Source organism: Chiloscyllium punctatum, chromosome 33 (genome assembly GCF_047496795.1).
Source record: "Chiloscyllium punctatum isolate Juve2018m chromosome 33, sChiPun1.3, whole genome shotgun sequence".
Classification (NCBI taxonomy): domain Eukaryota; kingdom Metazoa; phylum Chordata; class Chondrichthyes; order Orectolobiformes; family Hemiscylliidae; genus Chiloscyllium; species Chiloscyllium punctatum.
In genome coordinates, this window is record NC_092771.1 from 26,041,533 (window position 1) to 26,062,213 (window position 20,681).

The window sequence follows — 20,681 nt, forward strand, 5'->3', positions numbered from 1 at the left end:
AGTTATCCAAGTACCGAAATCCCTCCCTCCTGCACCATCCCTGTAGCCACGCATTTAACTGTTCTCTCTCCCTAAACCTCGACTCTCTATCATGTGGCACGGGTAACAAACCAGAGACAACAACTCTGTTCGTTCTAACTCTGAGCTTCCAACCTAGCTCCCTAAAAGCCTGTCTAACATCCTCAGCACTCCTCCTACCTATGTCATTGGTGCCAATATGGACCACGACTTCAGGCTGCTCCCCCTCCCCCTTAAGGACCCGGAAAACACGATCAGAGACATCACGTACCCTTGCACCTGGGAGGCAACATACCAAACGTGAGTCTCTCTCGTTCCCACAAAACCGCCTATCTGTGCCCCGAACTATCGAGTCCCCAATTATTATTGCTCTGCTCTTCTCCACCCTTCCCTTCTGAGTAGCGGGGACAGGCTCCGTGCCAGAGGCCTGAGCCCCGTTACTTACCCCTGGTAAGTCGTCCCCCCCACAAGTATCCAAAACGGTATACTTGTTCTTGAGGGGAACGACCACAGGGGGTCCCTGCACTGGCTGCTTCCTCCCAGTCCCCCTCACTGTCACCCATCTATCTGCCATCTTTGGAGTTACTACTTCCCTATAGCTCCGATCTATGACCCCCTCTGCCTCCCGAATGATCCGAAGTTCATCCAACTCCAGCTCCAGTTCCCTAACACGGTCTTGGAGGAGCTGGAGATGGGTGCACTTCCTGCAAGTGTAATCAGCAGGGACGTCCATGGCATCCCTCACCTCATACATGTTGCAGGAGGAAATGATAACTCCAAGACATTTGATAGTGGGGGACTCAGTGATGGTAACACCAATAAAAATCGAGAGATGATGGTTAGATTGTCTGTTATTGGAGAAGTTGCTACGTGGCATTTATATGGCGCAAATGTTACTTGCCACTTATCAGCTCAAGCCTGGATAGTGTCTAGATCTTGTTGCATTTGAACATGGACTGCTTTAGTATCTGAGGAGTCTTGAATGCTGCAATCATCAGCAAATATTCCCACTTCTGACCTTATGATGGAGGGAATGTCAGTGATGAAGGAGCTGAAGATGGTTAGGCCTAGGACACTACCCTGAGGAACCCCCGCAGAGATGTCCTGGAGCTAAGATGACTGATCTCCAACCACTACAACCATCTTCCTATGTGCCAGGTATGACTCCAATCAACAGAGAGTTTGCCCTCTGATTCCCATTGATTCCAGTTTGGCTAGGGCTCCTTGATGCCACACTCATATGGTCTTGATGTCGATGGCTGTCATTCTCACCTCACTTGTGGAATTCAGCTCTTTTGTCCATGTTTGAACCAAGGCTGTAGTGAGGTCAGGAGCTGAGTGGCCCTGGCAGAACCCAAACTGGGTATCACTGAGTAGGTTATAGAGGCATAGAGTCAGAGAGATGTACAACATGGAAATAGATCCTTTAGTCCAATTTGTGCATACCGACCACATATACTAACCTAATCTAATCCCATTTGGCCCATATCCCTTTAAACCCTTCCTATTCATATACCCATCCATATAGGTTATTGCTGAGCAGGTGCTGCTTGGAAGCACTATTTATGACATCTTCCATCACTTTACTGATGATCAACAGTAGACTGATGAGTTGGGAATTGACAGGGTTAGATTTGTCCTGCTTTTTGTGTGCTGGACATACCTGGGTAATTTTCCACATTATTGGAAAGTTTCCAGTGTTAGAACTGTTCTGGAGAACAGCTTGGCTAGGGGAGCGGCACATTCTGGAGCACAAGTCTTCAGTACAACTGTCATAATGTTGTCAGGGCTCATAGCCTTGCAGAATTCAATGTCTCCAACCAATTCTTGTTTTCATGTGGACTGAATTGAATTGACTGAAAACAAGCATCATTAGAGACCAATGGAGGAGGCTGACATGGATCATCTACTCAGCACTTCTGGCTGAAGATTGCTGCAAATGCTTCAGCCTTAACGTTTGCACTGAATTGCTGGGCTCTTCCATCATTGAGCCTCCTCCTCCAGTGAGCTGTGTAATTATCCACCACTCTGCTGAGTCTGTCCTGCTGGTGGGTTAAAACATCATGAAGCAAACCCATATCAAACACTCATCAATCTTGTGTTAAGTTGAATGGAGATCTGTCTCATTTAATGTAGTTTAGCCTCTGGTACTGAACTTCTCCTGACATCCAACACAGGAACATAGGAGTAGATCATTCAGCTGTTAAGCCTGTTCCACCATTCACTTTCAGGTGATCTGTAGCCTAACTCCAAATACCTGCCTTTGGCTCATATCCCTGTATATATTGGCTTAACAAAAATGTACCTAACTCAGTTTTAAAATTAACAACTGATCCAGCATCAACTGCCATTTGTGAGAGTTCCAAACATCTACCACCCTTTGTGTATCTAAGTGCTGCCTAACATCTCTCCTGAACGGTTTGCCCTAATTCGCAGACAATGGATCTAGAATCACCAACCAGTGGAAATGGTTTAGCTACACTATCTGTTCCTGTTAATATCAGGTCACCCTTAATCTTCTACATTCTTGAGAAAATTTGCATAATTTCTCCTCAACACAAAAAAAACACACCCCAGATGGGACTTGAACCCATAATCCCTGGCTGAGGAGGCCAGTGCCTTATCCATTAGGCCATTGGGGCTATGGAAATAGTGGGACAACACAGACCTAATGTAGGCTGAGCAGAAAAGGTAATGAGAAAGTCTGAAAGACTCTAGTAAAAAATTTACTACATATTATCAATGTGGTGTTAGCCAGAGAGGAAACTACAGTACCAAGAAAGTTGTAGACACCAATGTGTAGGATTGAGTTATTTTTCAACAATTTAACTTGTTTAAGCAAGTGAAGAATTAATTATATTCTATTTAATTATCGTTAGTCAACAGTTTCTGGAGAAAAGAAACCATATGAACCAGGTCAAAAGTAAGGTATATTGTGTTATTACTGTTTTATGACTAGGCCAACGGAAACTTACACTAATACAATGAGAATGCTTTGAAGTAAAATTCTTGAGGTAAACTCAAAGGCATAGCTATATTTCAAATAGGAACTTTAAATATGTAACAGACCTGCTAGTATTAATTTGTACAGCTATGTTGAACCTTAATTTGTTTCAGGCATCAATGTTTGGTCAAAATACTGTCAAACATTGCCCTTGTAGTTAAAGAATGTTGATAGGTTTCGTCGAACATTCATAGATATCATTTTGGATCACTAATGTCCTTTAGGGAAGGAAGCTGCTGTCCTGACCAGACCCTGCCAGCATGTGGCTCCAGACCAACAGCAATGTTATTGACTCTTTACTGCCTTCTGGGCAATTAAGGGATGGGCAATAAATGATGGCATAGCCAGTGACACCCACATCTTTTCGTTAATCTCTAGGAAGTGATGCCAATACATGATACTCTAAGCAGACATTGTTGATTGGTGCCATCTTCTCTCAGTAAAGATCTACAGAATTGGTGAGCTGACAGGGACGAGCAGACATAAAAAGCATAAGGTTGTAAAATAGAGTCATAGAGACATACAGCATGGAAACAGTCCTGTCGGTCCAACTAGTCCATGCTGACTATGTTCACAAACTATACTAGCCTGACCCACTTGCACTTGGTCCTTATCCCTCCCAATCTTTCCTATACACATAATTATCTAAAAGCATTTCAAATTATGATGGCTCAGTGGTTGGGTTCAATTCCTGCCTTGGGCAATTATCTGTGTGGAATTTGCACATTCTCTCTGTGTCTGCATGGGTTTACTCCCACAGTCCAGGGATATGCAGGCTTAGGTGAGTTGGCCATGCTAGATTGCCCATAGTATTCAGGGATGTGTAGGTTAGGTGTACTACTCTGGGTGGGTTGCTCTTTGGAGGGTTGGTGTGGACTTGTTGGGCTAAGGGGCCTGTTTACACACTGTAGAGATTCTACATCTATTAAAAAAAACTTTGTAACTGTACCTGCATCCACTGCTTCCTCTAGCAATTCATTCCACGAATGAACCACTCTCTGTGTAAAAAGGTTTCCCCTCATGTCCTTTTCAAAACCTTCTCCCCCCACCTTAAAAATATGCCACTTAGTTTTGAACTCCCCTACCTTAGGGAAAAGATCCTTATCGATGCCCCTCAGGATTTCATAATTCTCTGTAAGGTCACCCTTCAACCTCCTATAATCCAGTTAAAAAGTCCCAGCCTAACCAGCCTATTTTTATAACTCACACCTGCAATCCCGGCAACATCCTGGTAAATCTCTTCTGAACCCTCTCCAATGTAATAATATCCTTCCTACGGCAGAATGTGAGAACTGGACACAGTACTCCAGAAAAGGTCGGTACAACTTCAGTATAACATCCCAACTCGTATACTCAAAGGTCTGACCAGCGAAGGCAAGCATGCTAAATGCCTTCTTAATCACTCTGCCTACCTGTGACACAAATGTCAAAGAATTTTGTACCTGAGCCCCTAGGTCTCAGTGTTGTCCAACACTACTTAGGGCCTACCAGTAACTGTGTCCTTGTTTTTCCAAAATATTTACCAAAAAACCAAAATACCTTGTATTTATCCAAATTAAACTCCACCTGCCACTTCTGAGCCCGTTGACCCAATTGATCAAGATTAATTTTAAAGTCTTTATCCATGGGGAGGCAGCTTGCACCCCAGAGATACTCCATTTGAAAGAATCTTGTCAGGCAAATTAATTAATGTGAAAGAATCAGTCAGGAGACGGTAGGAAGTCATATCATTACATGACCATACTTTTAAATAAACCAACGAGGAATCAGGCAAATATTGTTTTACCAATCAAAATTGACCAAGCTCTGTTCGTAAAAAATTAATAATAATTGCATTAATAAGCCAATTTGAGTTCAGGATGCTTTTGATTATGTTCTGGGACTAGCAGCTCATAAGACACTGTGATAGTGCTCCTGATTTGTAAGCTTAAAGGCTCAGGTTCAAGTTCTGCTTGCTAAACAGATCGCTTATGGAGCCAAAAGAAAGGTATTTAATAAGGCCTGAGTTTTTGAAAAAAAACCAAAGACAGAAGAACATATGGCAACAGGACAAAGCAAGAGACTTTTACCTAGTCAATTAGTGTTACAAAACTGGCATTGCAATATGGATAGGCTGAAAACTGCTGTTTCTATCAAACATTATTTCCTTTGTATTTTTTATGATAAACCTAATTCAGTGAAACCTGTGAGAGCATTTTTGTATGAAATGGTTTTATGAACTAACCATGACTAAACATTAGATTGGCTCTCTCCAGCAAAGTGTATAATCTAAAGTGATTTACAATTAAAAATAATGTGCACCCTAAAATCTTGCAAAGTTGGGCAGAACAATTTCAAGTAAGTCTGGAGTAGTGTGAGATCATGCAATTGGGCACAGAATTATACAATAAACAGTGGGGATAGTGAGAGGTGGAGGGGAACAGGCATGTTGGAATCAGAACTCTGGCCAGGTAGACAAGGTGATCAAGAAGGCATTAACCAAGGCATAGGGTGTAAGAGCTGTGAGGTGATGCTAGAATTGTAGAAAGCACTGGGTTACAGCCACAGTACAGCTTGCAATTCACTAACTATAAGAAACATGTGAATTGTGTGGGGCTGTGTTTAATGGTGGTTACACAGATCTCACTTGTCAGACACAGAGCTGCTGAGAAGCCCATGTCATCTCCTTTAAAAAAGGCCTAGGCTTTTCCCAGAACCAATGCTCTTGAAATCCCTCCCCTGCACCCCCCCACCAAGCCCAAGAGCAGTCGGACAATCAGAAGCTGGAAAGCTGGGGCTTGCTCAGCAGCACCACTGGGGACATGGTGGCTGCTGCCAGTGCTATATCCACCAAAGATCCAGGATCAAGATCACAGTGAATGTTGGCATAATAGGGGTTGTGGGATTCCCAGCCTCCCATGCTTCCTGATGCCAGGCCACTCAATCAGGCACTGAGTACCTTTGAACAGGGGCCCTCACACCCACTTCACTGGAAGCTCACAAGCAACACTGATAGGATTTGCTTTTGAACTTCTTGCATTGCAAAACCCCTGCCCACCACTGAGTAAGTACGAGCTGTGGTGGGAGGGGACCCTTAGCAGGCATCAATTTTTTTCATTCATAGGCCTCAATTGACAGTGATATGGGAGGACCATGCGAGAGTAACATCGGGTTACAATTTCATAGTTTCTTGAAAGTGGAGTTGCAGGTAGACAGGGTAGTGATGAAGGTGTATGGTAGACTTGCCTTTATTAATCAGTGCGTTGAGTTTAGGAGATGGGATGTCATGTTGCAGCTGTACAGAATAGTGGTTAGGCCACTATTTGGAATACCACATTCAATTCTGGTCTCCCTGCCATCGGAAAGATGTCGTGAAACTTGAGTGTGCAGAAAGGATTTACAAGGATGTTGCCGGGATTGGAGAGTTTGAGATAGAGGGAGAAGCTGGAGAGGCTGAATAGGCTGGGACTATTTTCCTGAGAGTATCAGAGGCTGAGGGGTGACCTTATAGAAGTTTATAAAATCATTTAGATTTAGATTACTTACAGTGTGGAAACAGGCCCTCCGGCCCAACAAGTCCACACCGCCCCGGCGAAGCGTAACCCACCCATACCCCTACATCTACATCCACATCTACCCCTTACCTAACACTACGGGCAATTTAGCATGGCCAATTCACCTGACCTGCACATCTTTGGACTGTGGGAGGAAACCGGAGCACCCGGAGGAAACCCACGCAGACACGGGGAGAACGTGCAAACTCCACACAGTCAGTCGCCTGAGGCGGGAATTGAACCTGAGTCTCCGGCGCTGCGAGGCAGCAGTGCTAACCACTGTGCCACCGTGCCGCCCATCATGAGGGGCATGGATAGGGTGAATAGCCAAGGACTTTTTCCCAGGGGTGGGGAAGTCCAAAATTAGATGGAATAGGTTTAAGGTGAGAAAGGAAAGATATAAAAGGGACCTAAGGGGCAACTTTTTCACACAGATGGTGATGCGTGCATGGAACAAACTGCCAGAGGAAGTGGTGGAGGCTGGTACAATCAGAACATTTAAAAGGCATTTGGATGGGTACATGAATAGGAAGGGTTTAGAGGGATATGAGCCAAATGTTGGCAAATAGAACTAAATTAATTTCGGATATCTAGTTGGCATGGACGGGTTTGACAGAAGGGTGTGTTTCCGTGCTGTACAACTCTATGACTCTATAATTAGGACAGAGGGGAGGTTGCCTCCTGACACCCTCCCAACTAGGGATTAAGTACCCCTGCCACCAGACATCCAACCAGGTGTGGGTATTAAATTCCACCTGTGATTGAGCTAGAGAGGGTACTATCTCTAAGGGTGGAGAGTTTTGATTGTATAGGCTGTGGTTGTTTTCTTTAAAACATACAAAGCCAAGGAGAAATGTAACTAAAAAATTAAGAAGGGTTTGCTAGTGAAGAAGAAGGCTCTATTCCCCTCAATTGAAGGTTTGCATAACCAAGGAAGAGTCAACATGGCTTCATGAAGTGAAAATCATGCCTAACAAATTTATTATAGTTCATTGAAGAGGTAACAAGCAGGATAGACAAAGGATAATCAATAAATATAATATATATGGATTTCCAAAAGGTAATCAACAAGCTACTGCATATGAGGCTCCTTAGTAAGATAAGCACAAATGGTGGGCAACAGGGTGGCTCAGTGGTTAGCACTGCTTCCTTACAGCACCAGGGTCCCAGGTTTGATTCCAGCCTCAGGCAATGTTCTCCCCGTATCTGCGTGGGTTTTCTCCAAGCGCTTTGGTTTCCTCCCACAGTCCAAAGATGTGCAGGACAGGTGAATTGGCTATGCTTAAATTGCCCATAGTGTTAGGTGCATTAGTCAGAGGGAAATGGGTCTGGGTGGGTTACTCTTCAGAGGGTCGGTGTGGACTTGTTGGGCCGAAGGGCCTGTTTCTACGCTGTACGGAATCTAATCTATTAGTATGGGTAAGGGATTAGCTAACTTCATAGAAGATTGAGAATTACAGGATGGAAACCTGTAACCAATGGAATAGGAATTCCAGATCTAGCCACAATTATTTATCATATATATTAATGATTTGGATGAAGGAAGTTTGATGATACAAAAATTGGTTAAGGCAAGTAGTGAGGATGATACAAAGAATCCACACAGTGATACAAACCAAACCTGGCAGGTGGAATATCAATGTGGGGAATTGTGAGGTTTATGCACTTTGGTAAAAGAATAAAGAAGTTGAATGTTATTTAGCATGGGGAATACTGCAGAAATCTGCAGCGCAGAGGGGTTAGAGAGTCCTTTTGAATTTGGCCAGCATGGTGAGTCAGTGGATAGGACTGCTGCGTCACAGTGACACGGAACCAGGTTTGATTCCAGCCTTGGGTAATCGTCTGTGTGGAGTTTGCACATTCACCCCACGTCTGTGTGGCTTTACGCTAGGTTCTCCAGTTTCCTCCCACAATCCAAAGATGTACAGGCTGGGTGGATTAGCCATGGGAAATGCAGGGTTACAGAGATAGAGTAATGGGGTGAGTCTGGATGGGATGCTGATCAGAGGGAGTTGATGGATCAAATGGCCTGCATCTACACCATATAGATTAATTGAAATCACAAAAAGACAGCATCCAAGTTCAGCAGGGAATAGGGAAGGCAAATAGTCTGTTGGTTTTTTATTTCAAAGGGAGTGGAGTATAAAAATAGGGAGATTTTTCTAAAACTATACAGAGCTTTAGTCAGACCACACTTGGAATACTGTGAACAGTTTTAGTTCCTATATTTTATGAAAAATATAGTGTATTGGAGGCAGTCTAGAAAAGGTTCATGAAGTTGATCCCAAGTGTGGAGAATTTTCTTTTGAGGAAAGGTTGAGTGGGTTGAAATCACATTTATTGGAATTTAGAAGAATTAGTCATAATTTTATTGGTATATGCAAGAGTCTGAGGGGTCCTGATAGGGTTGTTTTCCCTGTGGGAAAGATTAGGACCAGACAGCATAATCTCAGAGTAAGGTGTCACACATTTAAGAGGTGAGTTTTTTTCACAGAGTGGAGTGTATCTTCAAGTTTGTTACTGCAGAGGGCTGTAGAGGTTGGGTCATTAAGTACATTCAAGGCCGAGATAGTCAGATTTTTAATCAGAAAGGGAATCAAGAATCATGGGGGAAAGGCAGGAAAGTGGAGTTGAGTGTTCACAGATCAGCCAGAATTAAGAGAGCAGACTCAGACTACATCTGCTTTGACGGCTTATATTTAGGTTAAGATGTGAGGGGATTTGAGAAGAAATCTTTCTGAGTGATATGATTCGATGATTCGGTGAAACATGGTGAAAAGGGGGTGTGAGATATTTCTTTGTCCAAGGCATTTCTCCAAAGGATTGCTGTTTTGCTGCTATTCCTCCTCAGTGGACTTCATCATAAAGTTGTTGCTCATTGAGCCTCCAAATCCTCCATCATGAATCTTCTTTTGATACTTCTGTGGGGAAAGGCAGAGATTTTTCTTCACAATACAGATTCATCCCAAATACGTTTATATACTTTATATGCCAAAGAGCCATAAGATTTGTTGCTGGAGTAATTGCATCATTTCATTATGTACAATTGTAAGATGGAATCAGAGGATGACAATGCACAGAAAGATGCCATTTGGCCCATTATGTTTCTTTGGAAGAGCCTTCCAATTAATGTCAGTGACTCTGCTCAAGCCTCATAGCCCCACAAATCACTGCTTAGATTGTCAAGTATGATTTTAAAAGTAAGATTGTGTTTCAACCAGTAATAATTTCAAAACCTTTCTACAGAAGGGTGCAGTTATAGCTCCAATCATAGTATTGTTATTTCTGCTGCAAGGGTCATGGGTTCAAGTCCAGTTGAGCACTTACAACAATATTGCAGGAGGAGACTATTTTGCCCTCTTTATTTGGACTGGCAGTTTGTGAGGGGAGCTTAGCCAATTCCATTTCTCATCATAACTCTGCAAATATAATAATTCATTATAATAACTCTTCATATAATAATTAAATTGGTTTTTGAAACCAATGTTGAATCTACCTCCATCATACACCCAGGCAGTGCATTTCACATTCTAATCACCTTGAAAACTCTAGAATGCAGCAGAGGTCCAGGATAAAGCTCTGGGGTAATGAGATTGAATCCAACCACAGCTGGTGGCAAAGTGTGACCTTGCGACCATTGCCAGTTGTATGAACCTATCTGGTTCACTAATGTCCTTTAGTGGAGGAAATCTAACCTACGTGTGACTCCAGCCTTCAGCAAAGTGGTTGACTCTTAATAACCCTAGCGCTCAGTTAAAGGGCAATTAGAGATGGGCAATAAAAGCTGGTCTTGTCAGTGATGCCCATTTCCCATGAATATATTAAAAAATCATTTCTTTTACCATTTGAGTGCCTTGTTTCTGGACAGTTGTTATACCTTAGGGTTGTTTTGTCAAACGTTCATTGGGTGGAATCTTTGTCTCCTGTTGACATATCCAAAGGTGGAAACAGAAATGTGTGGCACTCTGAGGCACAGACCCCAGCCATGCCCATACCTGCAGTGGCCAGCCAATTAGATATGACAAGCCATGGGCCCCATCCACTCATTTGCCAGGAAAAGGCCCCACCTTGACCTTGAAAGATTGGGACACTGAGTTCAAATGGCATTCATTACCTGTTTGTGAGGAGTTTCTGTTGGCAGTTACTCAGCACTGTTTCCAGAGAAAGATGAAGAGGTCTTGTGGGGGCAGGGCCTCATTCTGGCAAGAATGTGGCGACAATCAGATGTGTCTCTCCATTTCCCCTGTTCTGCCTTCAACAATCCTTAACCCACACACTAACTATGACTTACCATGGGTCTCTGCCCTGTCACCATTGGTTGATCTCCCCGCAGCCTAACAGATATGGCCCAGCAGTACCCTTATCCTTAACCTGCCAATCATCATCATCCACCTTCCCCCTATCATCTTCAACCTTCCTCTGTGACTCTCAACACTCAGGCCTTCATCTTTGACCTTTCCTGCATGGCCTTTGTTCTCCCCAAACTCATGATAGACCTATCCATCCACTGACATTGACTTCCCCTAGGGATTTCAGTCTGTTCCGGATGGGTTTTTGTAAGGCCACCAAACCCCTCCCACATTCAATCAGGCATGGTCTGTTCCTCCTTCTTATGTGCTTAATGCTTCCTCTCTGCTAGTCGAACAAAGCTCCCTCAACAAAAACAAAACTCCTATTCAATCCAAATGCATCCACAAAGAGTAACTCATCCTTTACATGACATCTTTACCAGTTGTGAATCTGAGTGCAGGTAGAGTCACAGAGGTCAATAGCCCATTTCGTCTGCATCAGTCAAACTCAAGCTCTTCACTGTTCTCATTCCATTTTCCAGCATTTGGCTTATAGCCTTGTCTATCTTGGCATCATAGGTGCGCAATTGAATATTTCTTAAATGTCATGAGGGTTTCTGCCTTCACCATCCTTACAGTGAGTTTCAGATTCCCGTCACCCTCTCTCTCAGTGAAAAATCTTTTCCTCACATCCCCTGTAAGCCTGCTGTCCTTTACCTTAAATCTATGCTCCTGGTCATTTATTCCTCCAGCAAAGGGAATGAGTTCCTTCCTGTCCAACCTGTATTTGCCCCTCAAACTTTTATTAATCTCCATCATGTTCCCCTTCAGTCTCCTCTGCTCCAAGGAAATCAACCTCAATGTGTTCAATCTCTCTTCATGAACAAAGAGGATTGATGAGGGCAGAGCAGTAGATATGATCTGTATGGACTTCAGTAAGGTATTTGACAAGGTTCCCCATGGGAGACTGGTGAGCAAGGTTAGATCTCATGGAATACAAGGAGACCTAGCCATTTGGCTAGAACTGGCTCCAACTGGTGGTGGTGGAGGGTTGTTTTTCAGACTGGAGGCCTGTGACCAGTGGAGTGCCACAAGGATTGGTGCTGGGTCCACTACTTTTCATCATTTACATAAATGATTTGGATGGGAAAATAAGAGGTACAGTTAGTAAGTTTGCTGATGACACCAAAATTGGATCTTGACCAGATGGGCCAATGGGCTGAGAAATGGCAGATGGAGTTTAATTTAGATAAATGTGAGGTGCTGCATTTTGGGAAAGCAAATCTTAGCAGGACTTATACACTTAGTGGTCAGGTCCTAGGGAATGTTGCTGAACAAAGAGACCTTGGAGTGCAGGTTCACAGCTCCTTGAAAGTGGAGTCACAGGTAGATAGGATAGTGAAGAAGGCGTTTGGTATGCTTTCCCTTATTGGTCAGAGTATTGAGTACAGGAGTTGGGAGGTCATGTTGCGGCTGTACAGGACATTGGTTAGGCCACTGTTGCAATATTGCGTGCAGTTCTGGTCTCCTTCCTATCAGAAAGATTTTGTGAAACTTGAAAGGGTTTAGAAAAGATTTACAAGGATGTTGCCAGGGTTGGAGGATTTGAGCTATTTGGAGAGGTTGAATAGGATAGGGCTGTTTTCCATGGAGCATCGGAGGCTGCGAGGTAACCTTATAGAGATTTATATAATCATGAGGGGCATGGATAGGGTAAACAGGCAAAGTCTTTTCTCTGGGGTGGGGGAGTCCAGAACTAGAGGGCATAGTTTAGGGTGAGAGGGGAAAGATATAAAAAAGACCCAAGAAGCAACTTTTTCACTCAGAGGGCGGTACGTGTCTGGAATGAGCTGCCAGAGGAAATGGTGGAGGCTAGTACAAATGCAACATTTAAAAGGCATCTGGATGGGCATATGAATAGGAAGGGTTTGGAGAAGTATGGGCCAGGTGCTGGCCGGTGGGACTAGATTGGGTTGGGATATCTGGTCGGCACGGACGAGTTGGACCGAAGGGTCTGTTTCCATGCTGTACATCTCTATGACTCTATGACTAAAACTCTCCAGCCCAGGAAACAACCTGGTAACATGTTTTTCTTTGCTACATAAAGGAACAATTTATTTCTTTATTTTTCTATTTTTTTTCCTGAAGAATTTGTACTTAAGATTCTGTACTAGGTACCTTTGTAACTAAGATGGCACTGTAAGTGGTGACTTGTAAACTTTTCACTGTTCCCATTTGAGTACATGTGACAATAATGCTAATTCTAATTCTAATCGAGTGAAGTTATATTTCAGTGAGTATGCATGACAAGCTAATGTGTTAAAAAGAGGTTCCCGTTGCTAACCATCGGGAAGCACAAGTAGGCTTCAGTTAACTATCAACCTCATACCTAGCAGCCTTACTGCTGCCAAAAAGCTGATCTTTTGCTTCTTGCTCCCTAAGTGCCTTTGGTCACTTCACAGGATTCTGCCCACTGACTGTAATCCATGGGAAACATTCCAGAAAATTGGATTTTCTGACACCTGCCAGGCCTGCCCCCACACCAACTTTACCAATGGCAAGGGAGGCTTTGGGAAGTCCACCTACCTGTGGGCAAATTTAAGCCCTTACTGAGCACCCCTCTGACCACCACTGGGATTTTAGCTAGGTTGGGATAGGCCCATACCAAGTGTGCAGTCCTGTTGGGTTGGTGGCCAGTCAAGTGAGGGGAGGGGTGTCTCCTTTACAGTTGCTCTGCACCGTCAGAGCTCACCTCACTTCCCTATGGTGGTGAATTGGGGATAGGTGAAGACCGGTAGATGGTATGATCTGGTTGGTCAATGGGAGGAATGAATCCGGTTGGTGGCAGGAAGCAGTGGAAAGGAGGGGGACAGGGAGGGGCTGGGAAGAGGATGAGGTGGGAGGATATTTGAAATTGGAGAACTTAATGTTAAGTGCACCGGGATGTGTGCTTGGCTTGCTGTGTTCTTCCAGCCTCCTGCCTATCTACTTTGGATTGCAGCATCTGCAGTTTTTTTCTTTCTGTACTGCTGAATGCCTGCTTTGGGACTGAATGTGATCCCAGCAATGGCTGCTGCTCCCAGTGGCGCTGCTGTGCCCTATGTACTGCCAGCCATTCAAATTTTTGGCAACTCTCAGAGGTGGAAGGCCATAAGTAACAGTCAGACAAGCTGACCAAGTGGAAATGGACAAGACCCGAGTGTTAGCAAATGTTGAAACCACAGACAGACTCCAGCCACAAGAATCTGTCCCACTCTAACTTTCCCATCGCATTCTAGCCTTGTTTCCCTTGACAACATTACCTCTTTCACCTAACAAACCTGACCTCAGATACATTGATGCTTTCTACTCCAACCATCATGTTTAGATGTGAGAGACATGTATCTGGAATTATCCTAGTCAAGGAAGGCCTGAACAATGAAAATATAAATATGGAACTATATCTAACTAACACCTTTTGCTAGCTGCTATTAAAGTTGCAGGATTTCCACTTGAGCTATACAACCAGACTATCTTCTTGCGGGCAATTAGGGATGTGCCCATAAATGTTGGCCTATCCAGTGGACACCCACTTCCCATGAAACAATATATTTTTAAAAGATTGATATTCACAACCACCAGATGTCTCAAAGCCAATGAAGTACTAAGTTTGGTCTCTGTTGTAATATAGAGAACACAGCAGTCATTTCTTGTACTGCAGGAACTTGCAAGCAGCAATACCTTTCAAAAGAGAATTGGATAGTTATCTGGAGAAAAAAATATTTGCAGGGTTGACAGGGGAAGGGCAGCGGAGTGGGACTTAGGGAGTTGCTCCTGCAGCAAACCAGCAGAAATGCAATGGCCTCCTTCTGTGATATAACCATTTCATGATACAACCTTGGAATTCAGAATCTCACTTTCTTCTCTCTCTTAACCTGCTATAGAATCTTCAGCTCTCACCATTTGTACAGTATTTGCAGGCTAAAGGCCTAACTGCATCCTCCTTTTTCATCTGTCCCCGCATCAGCAGATCCCTCATGTACACTTTAAGCCTCCCTCAATGCTGGGTTGTCTCAGCCTTACCCTTTTGGGAGCAAACTTCCACATTCTCACTCAATGTCTGTCTCACCTGCTCAGTTTTTAGGCCACGTGGATAGCGTGCAATGTGATTTTGCAGTCTCTGCACTTTCTCCCACTCCTCATCCAGTCTACTGCATCTATATTCCGACTGGCAATGTGTGATGCGGCGTAGCATGGCTTGGTTCTCCTGCTGTATCTGTTTGAGCTTCCTCTGATGCTTCTCCGCATTTAGACTGCATGGAGAGATATCAGCTCAGGAACAACATCAAAGCAGTAAAAATAAGATAAAGACTAAATGAGAAAGTGGTGACACTTCAGGGACAAGGTGTTTGATCTCAATCATCCCAAGTGGGGTCCATAAAATCCATAAAATCGGGTAGGGTGGCAGGGAATGCAGTCTAGCTGTCTCTGGTGGTATTTTATCAGGAGTGGGCTATGTGACCTGGTGATCTGGCCATCTAAAGACCAACCCAAGACCTTAGTGTCACCTAACATATTTAAGATGAAACAAAGTATCCCAGAAAATTAAGGGGCAGAAGGGATGCAGGAACGTGACAAACAATCAGGATCACAAGTGAAAATGTACAAGGATGAAAGGGTAACAAGATCCCTGGATCCAAAGGAATGCAGTTCCAGCAATGAGCATCCTCCCGGTGACACTAGAGTGATTGAAGAGCTGTTGGATTTCTAACTGGCCACAATCCCTGGAGGCAAGTCATCCGACCTCAAAAAGCAGCAAAAACGCCGTGCCTTTGGGCAATTAATTGCTGGAACCATGTGGAATGGAGCCAAGAATCCCAGGGAAGTGGCTGACGTGGGATTCTGACTTTCAGCTGGTGGCTAGGTTACCATTTCCCATTAAATCCTTGCCACAGAATGCATTTCAGAAAGTCGACAAGGCTCCATCAGCAACAACTGAATCCTGGCACCTCCACCTCATCACTATGTTCTCTTGGGAGAGGGGAAGTGTACCATATCCAAATTCACTGGGTTACACACAGGCAGTGGCCAGGGTTCTCCAGTTTGTGACAGTTCCAGATGGGGTGCCCTAAAATCTTTAGATTCCCAGGAGAGGAGGATTGAACTGGCTCCCCTCCTATATTCACCCCAACCTGGTCGAATCATCTATTAATAGAGCCTGAATGTTTGTGCGAAATTGCTCAACATGAGAAGAATTAGAAATGCGATACATGTAGCTACAGATAATAAGAGGCTTCAGTGCAAAAAGGCAAAAGATTAAAAAATGGAATCAGAGATTGAATTGTTTGCAAAAAGGAGATAGTTGAATGTTGTTGCTATTGCAATGGAAATTACTGGTCGTGTTGACATTGGTGATTGAATAGTCAGTCTCATGACCCTTAGTTTTGCAGTTTGGTTGAGATTCTGTTGTTCTCAATCCTTTTGACCTGATTCCAGCATTCAGATTGAGAGAGAGCCCATTTGTTGTTCTGTTTCCCTTTCCCTGGCTTGCTAGCTCACTGACTTCCAACACTCAGAATGAAGGACACCCTTAACCTCCAACAGAAGTGTGGCTTAGGCATAGTTCTTTGACTGTGACCTTCACAGCACAGTAATACTTGAACCCAGGCTGGTCCTAGTCCTCACTTTCTCCATGATTAGCTTAGCACAATCAGTCCCATACCACACACCAGGAGATTCGAATCTAGCTTTTTATCCTCTGACATTGTTTATACTTTGAATGGAAATATGCAAAATACGTCTGCAATGGTGGAGTTGTGAAAATTGAGAATGCCCAAGAGACCAGTACTGCTAGGATACAGTTACCTCAGAGGGCTGTGGAGCTGGAGGGGATTACAGAGATAGCTGGGGAATGAGACCTCAGATAATTTGAAAACAAGGAGGGTGTTGCTTACCTGAGCACCATTGCACATCAGTGGGCACCAGAGTGATATGGGAAGGGATTGGTGTGAGCTAAGGTATCGGAATGTTGGCTGATCTCAGGATTGCAGAGGGTAGAATGTGGAAGGTTAGCCAGAAGTGCATTGTCAATTCTAGAGGTAACAAAGACATGAATGAGGGTTTTAGCAGCAGATAAGTTGAGGCAAGCGTGATATTGTGGAGGTGGAATTATGTGGTAGGAAGCTTATGTTGAGATCAAACATAAAATCAAGCACTGAAATCTTAAGCTTTTTCTATATGCTCCTAACTTCCATACCTTTTATTTGTGTAGTTATTCCAATTGTCTACAGTCCCACCGGAACTCATAATTTCAGACAGTTTGCAAGAAAGAATCTGGTTGTCTCTTCTGATAATAGCCAAACGTTCTTTCTCTAGCTGAATAAAGAACATGCAATTGTTAATGATTGGTGCATCTGGATTCTCTGTAGTCGTAGTCATTGCAGTTAATTATTGCTGAACTCACCAACAAAATATAACATTCAGCACAAAGTACAAACTCAGTGAGACTTTGTTTCTGTGTGTAGACCTTGTTCCATTCCCCAATCTGACCTCCAACCTATGGACTAATTGGTCAAAGACTTTCCTTGGAGAGTGTGGGTGTTGCCACACTGCCATTCCAAACTGCCCTTGAACGGATTGTTTGCTGGGCCACTTTAGAAGGCAGTTAAGAGTCAATCACATTGTTGTGGGTCTGGGGTAACATGTAGGCTGGACCAGGTAAGCATGGCAGATTTCCTTCCCTAAAGGACATTATTGAAACTGATGGGTTTTTACAGCAATCAGTAATAGTTTCATAGTTAAAAATCATACAACACCGGGTTATAGTCCAACAAGTTTATTTGGAAATACAAACTTTTGGAGTGCTGCTCCTTCATTAGGTAGCTATTGGAGCAAGATCACATCTCTGGAACCCAGGTCTCTGAGCTCAGTTGATCGGATACCTAGAGAGTAATGCTTAGTGATAGCAACAGTACAATCCCTGTACTGCTCTGCTAGTTTTGGAGTCCAAACTCTTTGATTTTTTCTGTACTTGCTGTAGAGTGGTGTCCCTCAAGCTATCAATAGCAATTATCTTGCTTTAATACAGAGAGATACCAACAGTCATAGAATCACAGATATGTACAGCACGGAAACAGACCCTTCGGTCCAACTTGTCCATGCCATCCAGATATCCCAACTCAATCTAGTCCCACCTGCCGGCACCCAGTCCATATCCCTTCAAACCCTTCCCATTCATATACCCATCCAGATACCTTTTAAATGTTGCAACTGTACTAGCCTCCACTACTTCCTCTGACAGCTCATTCCATACAAGTACCACCCCCTGAGTGAAAAAGTTGCCCTTTAGGTCCCTTTTTTATCCTTCCCCTCTCACCCTAAACCTATGTCCTCTAGTTCAGGACTTCCCCACCCCAGGGAAAAGATTTTGTCTATTTATCCTATCCATGCCCCTCATGATTTTATAAACCTCTATAAAGTCACCCCTCAGCCTCTGACGCTCCAGAGAAACAACCCCGGCCTAATTAAGCTCAAATCCTCCAATCTTGGCAACATCCTTGTAAATCTTTTCTGAACCCTTTCAAGTTTCACAATATCCTTGCAGTGGCCTAACCAATGTCCTGTACAGTCGCAACATAACCTCCCAACTCCTGTACTCATTACTCTGACCAATAAGGGAAAGCATACCAAACGCCTTCTTCACTATCCTATCTACCTGCGACTCCACTTTCAAGGAGCTGTGAACCTGCACTCCAAGGTCTCTTTGTTCAGCAACACTCCCTAGGACCTTACCATTAAGTGCATAAGTCCTGCTAAGATTTGCTTTCCCAAAGTGCAGCACCTCACATTTATCTAAATTAAATTCCATCTGCCACTTCTCAGCCCATTGGCCCATCTGGTCAAGATCCAGTTTTAATCTGAAGTAACCTTCTTCACTGTCCACTACATGTCCAATTTTGGTGTCATCAGCAAAGATACTAACTGTACATCTTATGCTCACATCCAAATCATTTATATAAATCACGAAAAGTAGTGGACCCAGCACCGATCCTTGTGGCACTCCATTGGTCACAGGCCTCCAGTCTGAAAAACAACCCTCCATCATCACCCTCTGTCTTCTACCTTTGAGACAGTTTTGTATCCAAATGGCTAGTTTTCCCTGTATTCCATGAGATCTAACCTTGCTAACCAGTCTCCCATGGGAAACCTTGTCGAACACCTTACTGGAGTCCATATAGATCACGTCCACTGCTCTGCCCTCGTCAATCCTCTTTATTACGTCTTACATAAGATTACATTACAGTGTGGAAACAGGCCCTTCGGCCCAACAAGTCCACACCGACGCGCAACCCACCCATACCCCTACATTTACCCCTTACCTAACACTACGGGCAATTTAGCATGGCCAATTCACCTGACCTGCACATCTTTGGACTGTGGGAGGAAACCGGAGCACCCGGAGGAAACCCGCGCAGACACGGGGAGAACTCAAAAAGCTCAATCAAATTCTTTGTTGGCTTGTGCAAAGACTGAGAGTGACTTTACAATTCTAAAATTAATGAACAGAATTTAAATTCCATCAGCTGCTGTTTTGTGATTAGTTGACCTTAAAGGAGAGGCAGTGGCAAAGAAGAACAAAGAAAATTTACAGCCCAGGAGCAGGCCCTTCAGCCCTCCAAGCCTGAGTCGATCCAAATCCACTGTCTAAACCTGTCATCCAATTCCTAAGCATCTGTATCCCCCTGCTCCCCACCTACTCATGCATCTGTCCAGACGCATCTTAAATGAATCTACTGTGCCTGCCTCTACCACCACTGCTGGCAACGCGTTACAGGCACCTACCACCCTCTGTGTAAAGTACTTGCCGCATGTATCCCCCTTAAATTTTTCACCTCTCACCTTGAAAGCGTGACCTCTCACTATTGAATCCTTCACCCTGGGAAAAAGCCTATCTCTGTCGACCCTGTCTATACCCTTCATGATTTTGTAGACCTCAATCTCCTCTTTTCTAATGGAAACAATCCTAACCTACTCAACCTCTCTTTATAGCTAGCACCTTTTATACCAGGCAACATCCTCGTAAACCTTCTCTGCACCCTCTCCAAATCCAGAGTGAATGCTCACCTACTATTGCTGTTCACCATCCAAGACTGAATTTGAAATAAAGTTGCACATTTATACCTGCAGTTTTTTTAGCTTGACTTGAAGATGAGCAGGAGTCTGAGGTCCCCTTGTATCCACAACTGTGGTTGCCTTTTGCACCTGTGGATTGAGCATACTAATAATTATACTGTCAGACATTTCACAAAGAAGCAGGCTTCAAATCCAACTTTCGGTTAGAAACGGTTTCTGTTGCTCAATGTACCGGAGTGGAAGATGGAGTGTGTGCTGGATTACTCTGCACTTTGAAGAGCTGAAAAATGTGTTGCTGGAAAAGCGCAGCAGGTCAGGCAGCATCAAAGGAGCAGGAGAATTGAAGATTCCTGAAGAAGGGCTTATGCCCGAAACGTCGATTCTCCTGCTCCTTTGATGCTGCCTGACCTGCTGCGCTTTTCCAGCAACACATTTTTCAGCTCTGATCTCCAGCATCTGCAGTCCTCACTTACTCTGCACTTTGCCTGGATGAGTGCTGCTCATATGATATTGATAAACTGCAAAATCCTTCCCAGAGTTCAAAAACACACTAGTAACATGATATAAGAAAAAATTGACATGTCATTTTAAAACAATATTTAAATTTTTGAGAATGTTTGACACAACCTTTGTCCTGTGCCTTTGATAATCATTCTTGTCCCATTTCTGTTGTAGGTACTTGTTGCTGGTTGGAATGATGGTTTGATAAGCTCGATGCATCTTCAA

General features: G+C 43.8%; 1 protein-coding gene and 1 non-coding gene across 2 annotated transcripts; both read right to left on the reverse strand.

The window, feature by feature from the left end:
- Window positions 1-2,587: 2,587 nt before the first annotated feature.
- On the reverse strand, window positions 2,588-2,660 carry trnar-ccu (transfer RNA arginine (anticodon CCU)). The gene has a single exon. It is a non-coding gene; the product is annotated as a tRNA-Arg (tRNA).
- A 4,908-nt stretch (window positions 2,661-7,568) lies between these two features.
- Window positions 7,569-20,681, reverse strand: LOC140458596 (uncharacterized protein CFAP97D2-like). The gene is made up of 5 exons (XM_072553351.1): window positions 20,583-20,681; window positions 20,004-20,084; window positions 17,080-17,198; window positions 14,953-15,136; window positions 7,569-9,476 (listed from the first exon to the last, which is right to left on the reverse strand). The coding sequence occupies exons 1-5, from the start codon at window positions 20,673-20,675 to the stop codon at window positions 9,393-9,395; spliced, it is 561 nt and encodes a 186-aa protein (XP_072409452.1). The 5' UTR covers window positions 20,676-20,681; the 3' UTR covers window positions 7,569-9,392.